Genomic DNA, 19,265 nt, shown 5'->3' on the forward strand with positions numbered 1-19,265 from the left:
CTGAGCAAGGTGAAAGAGGTCATCTTTGGGGCCATGTTGACCAACCGATGAGTTAAAATCCTCTGTCCTTATGTGGTGCCACTTAAAAGTAATGATACAAACTCCGTATCATCAGCTTTTTCAGGGAAAAGCAGTTATTCCCCATGCAACCACCTCTTCAATTGTTGCAGTTTAGTAGCTTGTGAAAGACATATTTTACTACTGTTTTCCACAACTGATGGTGAGAAAGTCCACTCTAAGAGGAAAGTTGTTTTACTGCTATATTTAAAGACTTGTTTCCCCAATGGTCTGTAAATTCATTTTTAAAATGGCATGCCAAACACAAAGGGTATAAGACAACATTTTGTCAATGATAGCTATCTTAGCAGAGTTTCTATCATATTAATGACTTTAAGCACAGTTCTTTATTTGAGATATAAATTAGGGTATACATATGTAACTAACCTGCACATTGTGCACATGTACCCTAAAACTTAAAGTATAATAATTTAAAAAAAAGAAATATAAATTAGGATTATTCAATATGAATAAAAAGTAGAAAGATAACCTTATGCAGTAGAAATTGTGTGAATTTGAGGAAAATAATCCTCTTTCTAAGGAATATTGAAGCCATTTAAAAATATTAAGACAAATATAAATGCAACCAAATTTATCTTGATTCTGCTTAAGTCTTATACTGGCTTAAGCATATCTTCAGATGTCTGAGGAAAGACCCAAGTAGTTGTAAACATCCTTCCCCATTCTTCAAGCCTCGACCTCATAAGTAGGGTCCAGACTTTGTAGCTGCCTAGGAATCTGGACATGAATATTCAGCTGAAGGTGTAATTGACTTAAATGGAGCTGTCCCTGTAAGTTTGTAGTTTTGTGGCTTTTCTCTAGGTGCTGACCTTACCAGAAGCAGCCACACCATTCACACCATCTCCTGTTCTGTCCTCTTGCTATAAAAGAGGTAGCTGGATTTCTTTTTTATTCTTTGTTTTTTTTTTTTCTTTTTTTGAGACGGAGTCTCACTCTGTCACCCAGGCTGGAGTGCAGTGGCGTGATCTCGGCTCACTGCAACTTCCGCCTCTCGGGTTCAAGTGATTCTCCTGCCTCAGCCTCCTGAGTAGCTGGGACCACAGGTGCACACCACCACACCCTGCTAATTTTTGTATTTTTAGTAGAGACAGGGTTTCACCATGTTGCCCAGGCTGGTCTCAAACTCTTGACCTCAGGTGATCTGCCTGCCTCTGCCTCCCAAAGTGCTGGATTACAGGCATGAGCCACTGCATCTGGCCTGGATTTCATTTTTCCTCCACTCCTCCTGAGTCTTCAATTGCTTATTTGTTTCAACTTTCTGGCAGAGAACCATTGAAGGTACCTTTTTCAATGACTGCAAACTCATCTAGGAAATTGTTGGCTTCTGCTGGACTTTGTCTTGCCTCTGACCAGTAGTTGAGCTCCAGAATTAAAGGCAAGATACAAAAAGCATAAGCAAATAACAAAATAATGCACTCACTAGACAACTCAAAACAAAAAAACAGCATACGATTTAGAAAACTGTACTTGGTGCTACGTTTAACACTTGTTGCTGCCCTGTGTAATGGTAGTAATCTTACTGCAACTGCTGTTGGTGCTACTGCTACCACAGTAGCAGAACTGATACAGGTTCAGTATCCCTTACCCAAAATACTTGGTACCAGAAATATTTTGGGTTTCAGATTTTTTTTGATTTTGGAATATTTGCATTTACATAATGAGATATCATGGGGATGGGACCCAGATCTAAACACAAAATTCATTTTTGTTTTATATACTCCTTATGCACATAGTCCAAAGGTAATTTTATATAAGATTTTGAATAATTTTGTGCGTGAAACAAAGTTTTGACTGTGACCCATTACATGAGGTCATATGTGGAATTTTCCACCTGTGGTGTTAAATTCACACTCAAAAAGTTTTGGCTTTTGGAGCATTTCAGATTTTCAATTTTCAGATTAGGGATGCTCAACCAGTTCCTGCTGTGAATTTGCATTGCTTACCACCTCTCATCACCAGCCTCATGAGGAGGGACCAGTAGTTTCCCCTGAGATGGAGGCCCAAGAGTAAATAATGCCGCTGGTAAGGGGTACATCTGCAGTTTGACACCACAGCCCATAGTCTTAAATCCTTCTTTTGACTGTTGCGTGAATGTTTGACTATTGGGAAAGAAGTAAAAGAAGAAAGGAAACAGAATTTTTAAAGGAGCAATTTTGTGGGCAGAAAGAAGTACAGGAGGGTATGCAGTATCTTACCAGATTTTTCAGAATTGGAAATCTAGCCCAGGTCCCAGGATTCAAACCCTTTGTCCCTGGCTCCCTCCAGAATCTTCTTCTCAGAGCAAACAGCACTATGAAGAGCTTAGGACAAGGGTTAAAATGCCAACACTGCCCATTTTATGCATTGTAAGTTTTCTTTCTTTAATAAGCCACCATGCAACCACAAATATCTTATTAATATATTCTTTTACCAGCCCTAAAAGGAGCAAAAAGATCAAATAGATTGTGTAGCACATCAGTTTGACGTATTTAAAATTTAACACAGAAATAATTTCTGAGAAAAATGTTCAAGACTTACTGTAGGTATATGGCATTTAATGTGACAAAATTGTCCCAAGTTACACTTCAAAAAGAGAGAAAATAGATTCTTTCACCTGCCCCTTTCTCTTTTGCCCTTCCTCCCTCCCTCCCTTGAATACAGTGCTCTTGAAAGCCCAAATTTAGTATTACAGACCAATGTAGTCATCTTTGCTGGTCTTGGGAAGGTATAAAATCCTAAATTGATTTAGTGCTGACCTCTGGGTATTGGTTTATATTCAACTCTGCTGTTTGTCATTTTCAAGAGGAATATACTGGGCACTTGCTTGAAGTGCCAGGTGGCTGGAGTACTTGGTGTGGCAAAGACTACTCCTGCCCGAGAACTGTCACACCAAATAACAGAGATCTGTTTATGTTTTTGTGTTTACAGTGAGCCAACTGAGAGAGTAGAAATTAAACACGTTTTCTTAATGTGAGGGAAAGCAGTTTCATCTTTGCATTTGATTATGCGTTGGAGACGGCATCGTTTTCCAGAGCATCTTAGTGGGGAAACCTTGAGTTTATAACCATTCGATACTGGCACTCTGCTTATTTTTATTTTTGCCATCATCATGATTAGCTGCTAAATGACTATAAATGGTTATCAACTGGTTTTTATTAAGAGGCCAAATCTAGAGCAGGAATGATATTCTCCCCTCACGTCTCTCAAAGTGAAAAATACAGCATTGCGTAGCCCTCGCTGCGGCAGCACCAGCAGCAACTCCTCTCAATTCTCCCCCAACGGCCCCCACAAAAAAATAAAATAAAATAACTGGAGATAAATGAATGGCAGAATAAATAATTTATGCTAATGAAATTACTGCAATTAGTAGTTCTACAATGACCCTTTTAAAAGCCACAGCTGTTAATGTCAGGAAGTGCTGTCACTACTGACCTTATCATAAGAGAAAGTGACAAATTGAGAATGCAGGGAAGACCAGTCATCAAAGAGGTCTGTTCTGGAACGATTAGAGTTTTCTGAAAAACAGTGTGAATTACAACCAGCTGCTCCCTGGCTCAGCGAGTCTCCCATGCTGTGCCATTTTGTTAAGCCTGATAACAATAGTTATTTTGCCCCATTGAGACAAGTTGTCTCGGGCCACTTTCAGCTCTACCGGAAACCACTTCTTCCATCCCCGATTTACAAATGAAACTGTTGTTAAAGAGAGCTTTCAGCGCCTCCAAGGAGCCTCCTCATAAGGATCATGGTTGGGCAGAGGCCAGAGTGTTTTTTTTTTTTTCTTCTTTCTTTCTTTCTTTTTTTTTTTTTTTTCCTTCCTGTAAGGAGGTTACACTTGGCTGAGGAATTATTTATCTATATTGTAGAAAGGTATGTGTGTACCTTTAGTTCCCATTAAAACAAGACAGGACAGGAGTAAATTCCTGCACATGTCTGTATTGAAGTCAAGCTCTTGTAAAAATAAAGTCTCCAAAGGATTATGATTTATATGAAGTTTATATAAACTTCTTCCTAAATTTTATTTTTCTGAGTCCACTGTTTGGAAATATATTTGTATCTGGGGTCCACTAGAAACCAAGAATATTTGGAATTTATATCACGTTGTTTTTAACTTTTGTTTTAGTAATACATTATTTCAGTTACTAGTGAGATGGATTTTTAATATGCAGCACAATGCAATATGTAGGTATTCTAAACCCACTCGGGAATTTGTCGTGATGTTGGAAAGTTGATTGTTTAAAGACATTGTTCAGGAGCATTTGTTTTTCACCAACAAGAATTGGCCGGTCTCTCTTCACATCTCTGCTTGTAATATTAATGGTGCAGGTTTGAAACGTTTAACTGCATCACCAGCCACTTGTGTGCAATTTTCCCAAAGATGTCTCAGCATTATTGACAACACTTTGGTAAATTATGTGTGACTTTCCTAAGAGTTGGTGTAGCTCATTTAATTCATATTAATTGATTTTTAGGCTTCCCTTGATTAATTGAACCTGGTTTATCTTGTACAGAATGCAATAAATAATCATTAAAATGAGGGAGATGTGACTCCACAAATTAAAAAGTTAACTACTTCAGAAGTCATAGAGGACAAAATGGAAAGAATGTATAGTGGGGGGTCTTCCAGTAACTCATTGAAGGAGAGTTGCTCTTTTTGTGGGTTTTCTTTCCCAAATATGAACAGAAATGATCATGATATTTTTCTCCCAGAAGCAATGACATTTATACCCTACTATCCAGTTTGTTTTTACATGAGTTCTCATAAAACTGTGAGTTTCTAAGTTTTGGCTTTTTTTTTTTTTTTCAGTGACTTTGCAGGGTTATTGCTTCTCTTTGTCTAAAGCTTAGTTTGAAAGCAATGGCAGAAATATTTCTCAGGATATTGTGTCTGTTTCTCCACCTTCTCTTTCACACACTCGGTAGATAAAAATCAAGTTGTGAAGATCTGTATATGCTGGCTTTTGTATTTGGTATGTGGAGCACATAAAAACCCTTTGTCCTGCTTGGCAAGAAGAAGGTTACTCAAGCTGAATGCTTTATTGTAATCTCCCAAATCCTGTGGATAGCGTTTAAAGATTAAATAAGTTTTCGTAGGTTATACTATCATTTTTTTCCTGACTTTTAGAAAAAAAATGATCATTTTCTTGGTTTTTCTTTTTTTTTAAGTTGTATTTTTAACTTGAGAGGATTTCACATGAACTGTAATGTTTGTGTTTTCAGCCAGTGCACAAAGACTCTGTTAGCCTTTTCATGGCACATGTTCACACCACTGTAAATGCAATGAGTACCAGATATTACCAGAATGAGAGAAGACACAACTATACCACCCCAAAGAGTTTTCTAGAACAAATATCACTGTTTAAGAACCTGTTGAAGAAGAAGCAAAATGAGGTATCCGAGAAAAAAGAACACCTGGTGAATGGCATCCAAAAGCTAAAAACCACAGCCTCTCAGGTATGACCAGGATGTGTTATTACTGAGTAACATTTATGCTGTTTAACAGAAAAATATATTTCCTTTTGAAGCACTACTAAATCCATTTCTATAAGATGCCAGCTGCTGAAATTTACAGTTTCATGACACCAAGAATACACTGCTACTGCTTTCGAAAGCCTACAATGGGATTGGCCGACTCACAGCTGGATTAGGGCGAAATGTTCTCTTCCTGGCCTGACTCAGTGCAAGGTAGTGTGGGATACTGAAGGGAGCAGACACAGCGGATTGCCTCTCTTGTCTCTGACTTCTTCAGTGCACGGTACTTGTCGTCAAGGTTCTTATCATCCTAGGATGGACCAGTATCTTTTTTGGTCTCAGATTCTCAACCTCCAGTGAGGGCATCATTTTCTGGCTAATGACTGTGGCGAGATCCCAAGGTAGAGCTGTTCCTCCCTTAGTGACTGGTCTGCACCTCTTAGCCACCAGCTCTCTTAGATAAAAGTGTCCAGTGTCATCTGTGTCCTCTGTCCTAAGGCCCCTGCTCCCTCAAAGGGCGATGCCTCTAACTTGCAGGAGTAAATCAGGAGAGAATCAGCACAGGATGTTAATCATGTGTGGGTCTGTACACGTATTATCATTATTTCGTTGTTAAAAAACAAAGGATTTCATGAAGTAGTTGTTACTACTATAGTTTTATATATGAGGCGTAAAGAGTTTAAGGCCAGAGAGCCAGTGAGGTTGGGTTTTAGACCCCGGTCTGTGTTGCTCTGATGCCCGTGAGTTGTCCATGGCACTATGCTGCCTCTCTGTGGCTGGAAAGAAGAGATTGGAATGAGAGACTCTGAAGACTTTGAAGAGTAGCCCAGCCTTATTCTGAGCCAGTCAGGACTTAGAGCTGGAGTGAGAAGAATTCTCACTAGTGATCACCTCAAAACTAGAAATACTGGTGGCCTTCTCAGAGTCATGTCATCAGGTCAGACTCTCATATGCTTTACAAGGATTGGGGCAGTGGTTTCCCCAAGTGGCCTGGGTAACCCACCTGTGGCTAGGCTAGAAATAAACTGAGACCCGAAGGAGGGAGCACCTTTTCAAATGGGCACCTTTTCACTCTGAAGGGCTCTCTGGCCATGTCCTTCAGTCATTCTGGGCCAAAGCACCACTTGCCTCTTTTTCTCTTAGTTTTCTATACCAAGAATGACTCTGTGGCAAAACACTGTGATCTGTACTAATAGTGAGTAGATGGACCACAATTAGGAAAGAGAAACCATGGTGAGTAGGTTTCCAGGACGGTTGGGATCAGTTGATATTAAGAATAGTTTCTAGGAAACCCACAAATAGCATATCCATATTTGTGCACCTTCTCCTTTCCTCTCAAAGAACGTCTGTCTAGGCCAGGCACAGTGGCTCACACCTTTAATCCCAGCACTTTGGGAGGCTGAAGGGGGAGGATTGCTTGAGTCCAGGAGTTTGAGACCAGCCTGGACAATAAAATGAGACCCAGTCTCTACAAAGAAATTTTTTAATGAGCCGAGCATGGTGGCGCACACCTGTAGACCCAGCCACTTGAAAGGCTGAGTCAGGAGGATCCCTTGAGCCCAAGAGTTTGAGGTTACAGTGTGTTGAGTGGGTCACTGAATTCCAACCTGAGCAACAGAGTGAGACTCTGTCTCAAAAAAAAAGTCTGTCTTTCCTGTCTCTTTTTATTCACACCTTATTTTACTTGCTTATCTTTTGCCCCTCTCCATGTCAGTTTTCTTCTATCTGTCTATCCTCTTCTGTCTCATTTAAATCAAGATCCTTTTCCATAAGAAAGATTTTCCCTGGAGTCCTGTTGGGCTAGATAAGACGAGGAAGGAGCTCTGTTTCACAAAGCATTTATATCTCTTTGAATGCCATCCCAAACTGAACCTGTTGACTTTGCCCACTATCAGGAAATGATAGTGTTGTCACCCAAACTGAGCTTTCAATACTGTGGGGGCATCCTTAGCAAAGAGATAAGTGCTTCTGCCATACTTAAAGGTTGTGAGCTAAAAGCAAGTGGGGTACCATCCTGGGCCATTCCAGTGGTGGCAGCATCTCAGCCACAGGAAAAAAGAAGAGGAGAGAGAGACTGTGATTTCTTAATAGTCACCTCAGTTACACATTGATGAGTCAGGGGGATGGGCAAGGAGAGAGATGGGAGGGCCAATTCACTGTGTCTGCCAAGTCCAGGGCTGCTTGGGTCTCTTTACTCCCCCTTAGCTAAGAACCACAGACAGAAAGTCTGTAAAGACACAAGACATCTTGATTGACACATGAAGTCTGATGGAAAGACTGACGGTGATTTCTTTTCATTAGGTATTTGTGCATGGAATGCTCTTACTATCAAAAAAGTGGTTGGAATATTCAATAGCTACATGGCAGTTGTAGAAATAAGTGGGTTATAAAAAGGGGATGGTTTCCTATGTGGAGAATTGGAGAGCCATATTGCGTAAGATCAGGTTGTATGGAGAGCGTAATGCCTGTGTATTGGGGCATGTATCCTCTAAGGGTCTGCCTTAAGGAATGCCATGTCATTTGAAAACATTAGCAATGTTCATTCTTTACAGTAAAGCTGTAAGCCCCTTTTATAGCCAAATAACCTCTCTCTAGATGTCAGCTTAGGTCATCACAGATAGTCCTAGTGACCTTTCTTCATAGAGAAAGCCTTGCTTCCACGGCTTCAGTCACTTTGAATATTTCAGAGCTAACAGCTTCCTTAGAAACTGAAATTGGGGCTTGAAATAACATAATTTTGTCCTAGTCTCTTGGGTGATTCTTTTTGCCTTATTTCTATTTTGAGATGATAATAGATTCAGAAGAAATTACAAAGCATAGTACAGACAGGTCCCTGTCACATCTTATAGGTTCAATGGTAGCATCCTGCATAATTAGTACAATGCCAAAACCAGGAAAGTGGCATTGGTACAATCCACAGACCTTATTCAGATTTCCAGTTTTACTTGTGTGTGTGTGTATGTGTGTGTGTGTGTTTTATGCAGTTTTATCACATGTAGGTCTGGGTACTCACTAACACAGTCAAGACACAGAAAAGTTCCATCTACAGAAAGATCCCACGTTGCCATTTTATAACCACACCTACGTTACCCCCCACTTCTTCCCCACCTCCTGAATCCTAGTTCCTGGCCATCACTAATCTATTCTCCATTTCTATAGTTTTGTCATTTCAAAAATGCAATACAAATATGTAACCTTTGGGTATTGGTTTTCTTCATTCAGCATAATTCCCCTGAGATCCAACCAAGGTATTGGGTGTATCCATAATTTGTCCTTTTTTATTGTTGAGCAGTATTCCACAGAATGAAGGTAGCACAATTTAACCATTCAGCCACTGAAGGGCATCTGGGTTATTTCTGGGTTTTGGCAATTATAAATAAAGCTGTTATGAATACTCATGTACAGGTTTTTTTTTTTTGTAGGCATAAATCCACAAACGACCAAAAATGAAATTACTGAATTGTGTGGTACTTGCATGTTTACATTTATAGAAAACAGGCAAATTCTTTCCAGAATGGCTGTGACATTATACATTACTACCAGCAGTGTATGAGAGAGCCAGTTTCTCAGTTTGCTTGCAATAATTTGGTGGCATCTCTAATTTTTATTTTAACCATTCTAATAGGCGCGTAGTGATATGGTGGTTTTACTTGAATTTTCCTGATGGATGATTCTTTTGACTATGGCCTAATCTAATACTAGTTTCATATGGCTAAAAAGAACTGAGAAGCATGTCACTATGCAAAGTTACCCTGAATTTATAGACAGGCTGAAAAATCAGTCGTAGCTTAATCTATAATAGTACAAGTAGCAGCCATAGTAGTAATCATGCTTTTTAGATAGAGTGTGAATATACTGCGTTGGGTGGAAACTACAAGATTACTTGGATATAGTAATGGGACGTCGTTCCACAAGATGAAACCACTGAAATGTCTTTAGCAATTGAGTTAAAATAAATGTAAATGGTTATGATTGTTCTTTGCTGCTATGATTTTTTAATGGTAATATTTATACTTTTGGAAAAGAAGTGCAGTGGAGAGATAATTATTGTGATGTGTAAAGCTGCTTTCAGATATTTCTGAGAACTGAGTCATGTTTTTTTTCTCTAGTACCTCACTTCTGCTTTTAATTACATGACCCTCAAACTGAGAAACTTGGTAATGCTTTCTGAACCTGATGAAATTATAACTGAAAAAAATGGACAGTTCTTTTTAGCAGATGAATTCATGGATTCCTCGGAAGGCTAAGTTCTCCAAGAGCTGAGTAAGGTTATTTATTGATGGACTGATGGGAGACGTGTATGCCCCTGAAGCTCACTGAGTTTTGGCCACAGCATACTAATACCCCAAACACACGGTTTGCTCTTCTTAGCAGGTATTAAGTTGAATATTGGGTTAGCTTCATGATCATAAATGAGGTGACAAAAATCAAGAGGGCTATTTTGTGTTTGATGGGAAGAGGTGAGACCTATCAGTGGGCATTTTAATATGCAGCCAATTAATCTGCAGTCAGGCAAGGAGCATTCATGTCGTCAACTTACTGAAGCCTCCAGCAACCTTCTGTTGGAGAGTGAGAGGCATAGTTCTTCCAGCTCATCACCAAGTATGTCTTCCCACAACCTCTGCTTCCTTGAGCCCTAGCTGCCTGGGACCCAAAAGCAGATGTGGGTGAAGGAGCGTGTGGTCAGACAGAGGGAAGAGCAACTTCCCTACTCAACCTGTTAGTGCTGACAAAAATTAATTATATTTCCTGCACAATCATTGGAAAATATTATTCTGTTTGTTCTCATGTGGAGAAAAACAATGTGGCTGCATTTTTGCAAATCAGAAGACAGTGAAAATCAGGGTAGAGACAGATGCAAGATACAAATTGTTAGGGATCCCTGAATTCATTCCCAGCAATAAGCTCTATCTGGGATTTGTTGTATTCTTACGCCAGTGACGTAAGAATAATGACTTTTGCTTTAGGTGGGAGATCTAAAAGCCAGACTTGCCTCTCAAGAAGCCGAGCTGCAACTGAGAAATCATGATGCCGAAGCTCTGATCACAAAGATCGGCCTTCAGACGGAGAAAGTGAGCCGGGAAAAGACCATCGCTGATGCTGAGGAGCGAAAGGTCAGGCTAATTCCACCATTTAGAGTGCGGAGCTATATTTAGCACAAAATAAACCTTGGTAGGTGAACAATTTTGAACAACTTCCTCTCCAGGGAGCATAAAGTCCAAAGAATTATTATAGTTACACATGTAACAGCATTTCACACCGTGATTACCACTTGACCTTTCTTTACATTATGCATTTCCCCAACCTTTTAGCTCTTTTAGTGATATGAAAGAACAATAAATACTGAGCTCATTCAAGCATATAATGGATGTGGATCTTGAACATCAGGCCTATTTGTAATATAGTAAAGGTCAGGAAGTCACCTCTGAGGTTTTTAAAGGTTTCCACTTTTTAGGCAAATTGAACAACTCAATTGTTACCAAAGCCCATTCCGTCACTTTGCAAGATGGTTTTCAAATTTTGCATTTTAATAATACAACTGGAGTTTATTATTAAGTCCTAAGCTAAATTTGTTCTTTTTGATTCGATCGAGGCCCTGGCATTCTGTATTATGTTTTATTGTTGGAAATAATTCCTTTTAAGATTATATAGATTCTGCTTTCTTTCTACTCAGGTTTCTAGCAATTCTGAAATAAGTACACTGTCTTTTGTCATCTTCTTTTACCAAAACGTCAGCTACAAATGGAAGACATAGTTTTGTACATCTGATATCTCAAAAGAAATACCATAGTAAACAGAAAAATTTTAATACATATTTGTTTAAAAATTGAGTGTATATGTGTAAGGTAAAAAATTCTTATTTTAGACAAAAAAGTATAATCAGGGCCTAATTAATAAAAAGTTATAAGTTGCTAACATTCTCACAGCCATTGAATCGGTAGTGATTATGCCATTTTTCTTGTATTTTATGTTACCTGAAAATATTTGAGTTTTTCCAGTGGTGTTGCCATTCATATACAATTGAGTTGATTTTCTTTTTTTTTTTTTCCAATGCATATTGAGCATGTTTTCCTTGCACAACTAAAGACTTGAAAAGTATATTGAACATCAAAACTCTAAAAGGACAGTTTTAAGAAATAAGATCATGGCATTTAAAATTGAAGATAAGGCACATTTGGCATGCCCTATGTGATCAGCGGGCATGTAATTCCTAATTTGGGTTGTAAATGTTTCTGTTGAGTTTCAGATAAGTGGAGAATGTCCTTAAAAGTATATTATTGGGCTGAGCACAGTGGCCTGTAATGCCTGCACTTAGGGAAGCAGAGGCAGGAGGATAGCTTCAGCCCAGGAGTTCAAGACCTGCCTGGACAACATAATGAGACCCCATTCTCCATAAAAGAGGGGCAAAAAAGACAAAGTATGTTATTCCATTGAGCAATTAGGTATCACACATGATACAGTCACCATTAGCTAATTCTACCCAGGGAATATTTTTCAGGCATTACACAAACGTGTGATGTTCTAGTAGTTATTATATCATAACCTATCATCACAGATACTTTTTGGAAACTTAAAATATAAATACTCTAGAGATTTTTTTTGCATTTTTACATTTGAATTCCTAAGGAAAAATTACCCTCATAAAAGGAGAAAGAAGTTTTAGCAAATTAGAACTCATCTGACAGGTTGTTTAGTGAAGTTCTTCAAACACAAAGAAGGGACATACTATTTTTTATGTTTAATCCATACCAAGACATAAAAATAAAACTTCTAAACATTTTCATTTTATCCATGGAGCTTAATTTAATTATAAATAACAAATATTAACTGAACATCTATTTTGTCACCAGGCAGTGTTGTAGACTATTAGGGATATTTGACAAGCAGGGTGCTCTCATGTAGATTACATTGCAATGGAAAAGACCGACATGAGACAAGTAACACATTGAGAAGCTGGATATTTTGAGATAAGTGCTCTGATGAAAATCCAGTAGAGAGACATGATGGTGGGAAGGAACTATTGTAAATTGGGTATTCATGGAAGAAAGTTCTTTTGTAATTAATCTAGAAAGCATCTAGAAATTCATCAACACCCGAGTCCATGCTCTGGGTTCACATTTGTCATATGTTCAGCAATGTGCTAGATACTATGCTATGCCATACTAAAGGGGGTGAATATGGACTGTTTCTGGTCCTATGAAATTGGGGTCTCAAGTCTTCAAACATGAGCAGTAATTTAAAAGTAATGCTGCGTAGCTCACAAAGTACACAGCCACATTTAATATGACTAAATAAATGTTCGGGTTAGAGAATGTCTTGCCGTGAACCTTGACAGCCCATGTAGAGAGGCAGGTTGAAATCATTGCTTCAAATCTATAAGGTAATCAAGGGCGATTTGAACCACTGGGCATTGCCAGCAGTGACTTCCAAGTCACGCAAGCATCATCAAGCCTGTGAAAATTAGTTCTTCTTCCACCTTTGTTTGGCTTCTCAGCTCCAAATTCTAAAATGCTGAGAATTCTCTCATTGCTTTCAGACTGTGTTCTCCCTTGAGTAGAGTGTAAACCTTCATGAGTAGAGGCACCTTCTAAATTGAAGCGCTAATATCATCTCTTCAAAAGTTGAGCATCAGTCTTGATCTGGAATGGCCATCAGTTTTTGCGTGTGTTTCTGTTCTGAATGTGGGTGGGCCTGGGTTTTAGAGGATCATAAGGAAATTCTTATAATCTAAAGGCAGACAAGTGCACTGTATCCACTTGCTAAGGCTACCCTGACAAAAATACCACATGGGGTATTTTGGGAGATTGGGAGGCTTAAACAGTAGAAGTTTATTTTCTCCAAGTTCTGGAGGCTGGAAGTCCAAGATCAAAGTATTGGCAAGTTTGGTTTCTCCCTCTGTGACTTGCAGATGGCTGCCTTCTTGCTGTATCATCACATGATCTTTTCACTGTGATTACTTCTGCTGATGTCTCTTGTGTGTGTCCAAACTCTCACCCCAGTCAGTTTGGATTAGGGCTCACCCTAATGACCTCAGTTTAACCTGATCACCTTGTAAAGGCCCTGTCTCCAGATACAGTCACATGGTGAGCTTGGGTCTTCAAAATATGAATTTTGGGTGGACACAGTTTAGCTCATAACAAGCAGTTATTGGGACTTCATTCTCTTTATTCTCTCCCTTTTATCACCACTAATCTTAAGAACATCTGCAAGGGGCTGTTGACTAATGCAAGGCAGAGAATTTCTGGTCTACCCAAGGGTGAAACTGTCTCCAAATTCCTGCTTTAACTTACAGTTGTAGGGGGAAAGCACACTCTGTAGGCACTCCCTGCAACTCTTCTCCTGTTTTATAGGTTGAGCCTTGCTGACCACTGCCTAGGAGCCATTGGGCAAAGGAAATTGTACACTGGCTTAACAGCTTACTGAGATATACAGAATTTTCACTCTTCTAGTATTGTTGCACCTTAGGGTAAACGGTATTGAGAATGAGAAATAAGTTCACCAACCTGAGAATTCTCTTCATTTGTATAAGTGAGTTTTTATTTAATGTTCAAGATTGTTTTGTTTATAAAAATTACCCAAAGGAAAAATACTCCATTAATAGTAAAGGAGTCAGAAAAGAGTAGCAGCTCCTAGGCTGATAGAAATAGCACTTTAGCAAGATACAGTGGCCCATGCCTGTAATCTCAGCACTTTGAGAGGCTGAAGTAGGCGGATAGCTTGAGGTCAGCAGTTCAAGACCAGCCTGGCCAACATGGTGAAGCCCCTGTACTGAAAATATAAAAAATCAGCCGGGTGTAGTGGTGCGTGCCTGTAATCCCAGCTACTGGGGAGGCTGAGGCAGGAGAATTACTTGAATCCAGGAGGCGGAGGTTGCAGTGAGCCGGGATCATGCCACTGCACTCCAGCCTAGGTGACAGAACGAAACTGTCTCAAAAAAAAAAAAAAAAGAGCACTTAAAAGAAGTACTCTTTAAGGTTTTATCCAGTACCAAAAATCTATGATCCTGATTCCAATTTAAAATGATTTTTTTAATGATGCCATTATAAATGGTAACAAACAGCATTTATAGATTCACTGTGTCCTTATGGAAAATAAATAAACCTGAGGTGATAACTCCTTCACTCACATAAATTCTTTTATCCGTAGCAGTGTTCTGTAGCACACAGAAAATTTTCATGGTCCATTCCTGGCAGCTTTTGAGGGTTGTGGTTTTGGAGTAGTTCTCAGTAAGCATGCAGGGTTCTCCGATTTACATTAATGATAGCTGTGTGTGTATTAGCAGGAGGCCACATATCTACCCCGAACCAATTATGTTTATAAAAGGTACAGTACACAGCAAAATAATGGTTAATCAGGAGAAGGGTAATTACTGCTAATAAAGCTGTAGTAGACAACATAATTTGTCGTGAGCAGTGTTTAATTTTATGGTATAGTTAAACCTGTTCGTTTCAAATACATCTGAAGAAATACACTTTTGTTCACACTTTATATTCCACAATCACCATCACCACAGGAACCGTCTCCCATGGTGGCTAGATCCTGGTGCCCAGTGCCACAGCTTTGAAACTCAAATTTCTACTGAGGACTAAAAATTCACTCTTCCTGGCCTTTCAGATTCTATAGGTATCTTAAGGAGAGGAGGATAAGCCACTTCCCACCCCCGCCCTGTCTTCTCATTTTGGTTTGGTTCAAGTTTACCAGCATGACTTTCCTCTACATTATATATCATGTCAGAAGGCTGATGCAGCGCCCTCTGTGTCCTGGGAAGAGGTGCCACTGGATCCACAAGAGGAGAGTGGGTATCAATGTTATTGTTCCAATACCGAAGGCAGATGTGGGCTCTTGCATCTCTGGTTTCTTATCATGTCCGTGGAGAAACCAGTAATTAGTCTTCACTAAAATTTTATTTATAGTTAGGCATGCAATCCATGACCACAGGATAGAATATCTTCTGGCCAGTTGATCAAAAGAGCTTCAGATCTGTTCTTTAGGAATAGCCAACATGGCTTCTAAGCAAAAGTTAGTAAAAATTAGAGAATCCTAGCAAGAACATTTTGTGGTCTAGGTTACTAAGCTAGCCCAGATGTTTGTTAATCCAGGACTCTCTGAAAAAGAAAACTGAAGAACAGAGGAATCACTTAATCTTGCTGTTACTATTAGTGGTACCTTATAATTAAGTTAGTCAAAGCTTTTCTTGGAGCATTTTGGAACTTGAATCCATTTATGTTGAGATTTGTTACTGTGTGTTTTTTACATTTATAAAACTTTGTATATATACTGTGTCTAAAGGAAAATTAGTCTGTTTAACAAATTCCTCACCTGTTCAAAGTACAGAGAAATGAATTATTTAACAGTGCGTCTGAGTCAACCTCCATTTTTTCTTTAGAGATATCTGTGATAATAATTTATACGGGTTTGTGTGCTTTTCCTCTCTAATTAGGTGACAGCCATTCAGACTGAAGTGTTCCAGAAACAGAGAGAATGTGAAGCTGACTTACTCAAGGCTGAGCCTGCACTGGTGGCTGCTACAGCTGCACTCAATACACTCAACAGGGTAAAGATAATTTACTGGTCCCTGAGTTTCCTCAAAGTAATATTTAAAGGTTATTAGAGTTTGAATAACTGAGCTGAGAGAGTAGCCCATATAGCCAAAAAGTATTTTAAAAGAAAAGAAGCACCCATGAAATATTAAAGTTGAAGCAAACCTTTGAGGTCGTCATTATAGTTCAACTTCTTTTCCCCATCCAGGACCCTGTTCTACGGCACCCCAATAAGCAGTCTCCTTTTGAATATTTCCAACAGTATGGGATTTATACTCTTAGGAAAGGCAACTGGATTGTTGGTAACTGGATTTGACCCAAATCCAATTTTTCATATCATGTGTTGCTTTAAGAACTAGGCGAAGGATTCTTTATTTCCTCTGGAATATAAAGAGTAGCATTGATGAGAGACCCTCATGGAAAGAACAATGGGAGCAAAGATACCTAGGTTTGGTCCCCCCCATTTCTTCGAGCTTCATGTAGTTGGTGAAACCTCCCTAAGCGTTCAGATTCTTATAAGAGAAAGTAAGCTGTGTTCATCGCTAGCATATTGTTAGGGAAAGTGAAATGGGGGGCAATGTTCTTTTAAGAGCCTGCAGCTAATCTCATCCTGGGGTCTTCTCCCAGACCTCTGGGGAGAGCTCAGGAAATCACTGGGCCTGAGATTCTTAAGATTCCATTTCAAAAAGGAAAGAATCGAGATTTTCACTGTTCTTCATAGAAATACTGAATTCGTTTTGTAAGTATTTTTTGAAGAAAATAATTTTGACTGTGACTAAGGAGATACTTACATGGGTATTTCTTAGAGTACCATAAAACTGAAAAATTTTAAATGGAAATATACCATGACAGAACTCTGATTATTACGCATTCAAATAGCCTGCTGCCGTTAAAATAATATTGTTAAATGCTAATTAGCAATGTGACACATTAACCATGATATATTAAGTGAATAAAGCAGATTATAAAATAGGGTATTTTATATGACTAATTCTTTTGGTAAGAATATGTGCACAGAAAAAGACTGGCAAAAAGTAAGAGTAATTGCTTGTCTTTGAGTAATGGAATATTTATTTTCTTTATTGTGTTTCTCTAAATTTGCAAATTTTTCTCTGAATAATGACTCTTTACTCAGGCAAAATAGCTCCACTTAAAATATAAAGCTGTGTATATGTATAAATTATAAAAGAATCTTGGTTAGCCAGCTCTCAATTCTTACTAGCATATTTTAAGACTTTGTTTTTGTTCTTGCTTTCACTCTGTTTCCATTCTTTGTAATCATATACCAAATAAATAGGCAGCTTCTGATAAGGGAACAGAATCAGGTTCAACATTTGATAAGGTTTTATAAGCAAGAGTGTATTATGTAGCACATAAAGTATCACAGGAAATACCTGGTTGGTTGTTTTTGTTTTTCAAATCATGTATTAAATATCATAAGCCTACATGAGCTTCTTATATGTGCTATTACCTGCCTCCAAGTGTTTGCCCTGATACATATAATTTATACTATTAATATCATCTGTTGGATTAATCAATGGCATGACCTGAGGAGACAAAGGAGTAGAGAAGAAAGTTCAGCCTATCTTGGCCCTCTCCTAGTTGAGAGTTCCTGTAGTGTAATGGAAGATGTTTCTTTCTTGTACATGTAAGACAGAAAAACAAACCTAAGAGACACTGAATTAAGGAATTATGTGTCTGGGAGGGGCTTGGTTAAGATGCAAATCTATTACATAGTGGGATAGAACCTATAAATATCTTACAACATATACGCATACGTGTGGGGGTGTGTGTGTGTGTGTGTGTGTGTGTGTATCCTGGCCTCAGTGAGCAGGGCTCTGCAGGACTGATGTATAGATATATAGATCATTTTTCTTGAAGGCAAGAAAGGGCAGTGATGTCTCCAGAGTATCAGAGAAGTGCCCAGCAAGAATTGAACCTCCTGGAGTTCCAAGGTGGAGTCCCCAGGTGGCAAAGAATTGCCAAATTGAGACTGGTTTGATAAGGAGAAGTGGGAGTCCACTAAAGACTTGCTTGGCAACTTACAGAGCTTCTCCAAACTTCCCCTAATCCTGTCTGTGTACGTGTTTCTTTTCTTCAGGTCAACCTCAGTGAGCTGAAAGCCTTTCCCAACCCCCCCATCGCAGTTACCAATGTTACTGCAGCCGTGATGGTCCTTCTGGCTCCTCGGGGAAGAGTGCCCAAAGACCGAAGTTGGAAAGCAGCTAAAGTCTTCATGGGAAAGGTATCAGCCCAGCCTGGCAAGATGAACATCCTGATAATTTCCATACTGTTTTCAGTACTGTGGTTATGCTTAATAGCAAAAGATGTTTAAGTCAGAAGAAATCATCTTCATAGTTGCTGAATGTAATCTACTGTATATGTTCTCTAGACTTACAGTTTTTGTTTGCCAAGTTGGAAGTTAGCTTGGGGTTATGGCATACCTAAGTCAATGCCAGCAGCAGGTGGAAGGTTGCTAATTAGTTGCAAAATTATGAAAGCAGTTAAGTGTAGGAGGGAGAAAATTACATGGATTTCTTAGGTTGGAAAAATGTTACTAATGTATAGGAAGGTGAAGCACAGGGGCTTTTTGGTGTGTTTTTTGCTTTTTATTTTCTGCCTTTCTTTTCTTCAAAATGTGAATACCTCCTGTGCTGGGACTGAATATTTTACCCTGGGATAGAAGAGGTTTTAAAAGTGTCCATTGCTAATTCTAACTTCATACTATAAAGACTGAAAAAGTCAAACAGTAGGATAAATGCAGCTTGCCAATTTTGCTTTTGTAATGTGAGTCCTAAAAGCTGATTTTAACTTTTGATCTTGGAATTTTCTCTGCAGCCAAAATGGGTTCATTGCAATAAATCTTTTTGCTTTGCAGGTTGATGATTTTTTGCAAGCATTAATTAACTATGACAAAGAGCACATTCCAGAGAACTGTCTGAAAGTGGTGAATGAACAGTATTTGAAAGACCCAGAGTTTAATCCAAACCTGATTCGAACCAAATCTTTTGCAGCAGCTGGCCTGTGTGCCTGGGTCATCAACATCATTAAATTCTATGAGGTATCAATCCTAAATTGATTGTTTACAGATGTTCTCCACAAAGGGCTGCAAACACATCAATTTCTAGGTCAGCGAGAAGAGTAAAATTTGTTATTTCATTTTCTGAATAAGGATATGTAGTTCTAAGACTAAGACAT

The 19,265-nt window shown here is 38.8% G+C and overlaps 1 protein-coding gene across 1 annotated transcript in view; it reads left to right on the forward strand.

Moving 5' to 3' along the window:
• The window catches only part of DNAH11 (dynein axonemal heavy chain 11), a 359,011-nt gene that overhangs the window by 225,653 nt on the left and 114,093 nt on the right, over positions 1-19,265 (forward strand). The window contains exons 56-60 of the mRNA XM_055347302.2: positions 5,275-5,508; positions 10,494-10,640; positions 15,968-16,081; positions 18,169-18,312; positions 18,946-19,128. Coding sequence (XP_055203277.1) covers positions 5,275-5,508; positions 10,494-10,640; positions 15,968-16,081; positions 18,169-18,312; positions 18,946-19,128 — 822 coding nt within the window. The remainder of the gene's footprint in view (positions 1-5,274; positions 5,509-10,493; positions 10,641-15,967; positions 16,082-18,168; positions 18,313-18,945; positions 19,129-19,265) is intronic.

This window comes from Gorilla gorilla, chromosome 6 (genome assembly GCF_029281585.2).
Source record: "Gorilla gorilla gorilla isolate KB3781 chromosome 6, NHGRI_mGorGor1-v2.1_pri, whole genome shotgun sequence".
Taxonomy (NCBI): Eukaryota; Metazoa; Chordata; class Mammalia; order Primates; family Hominidae; genus Gorilla; species Gorilla gorilla.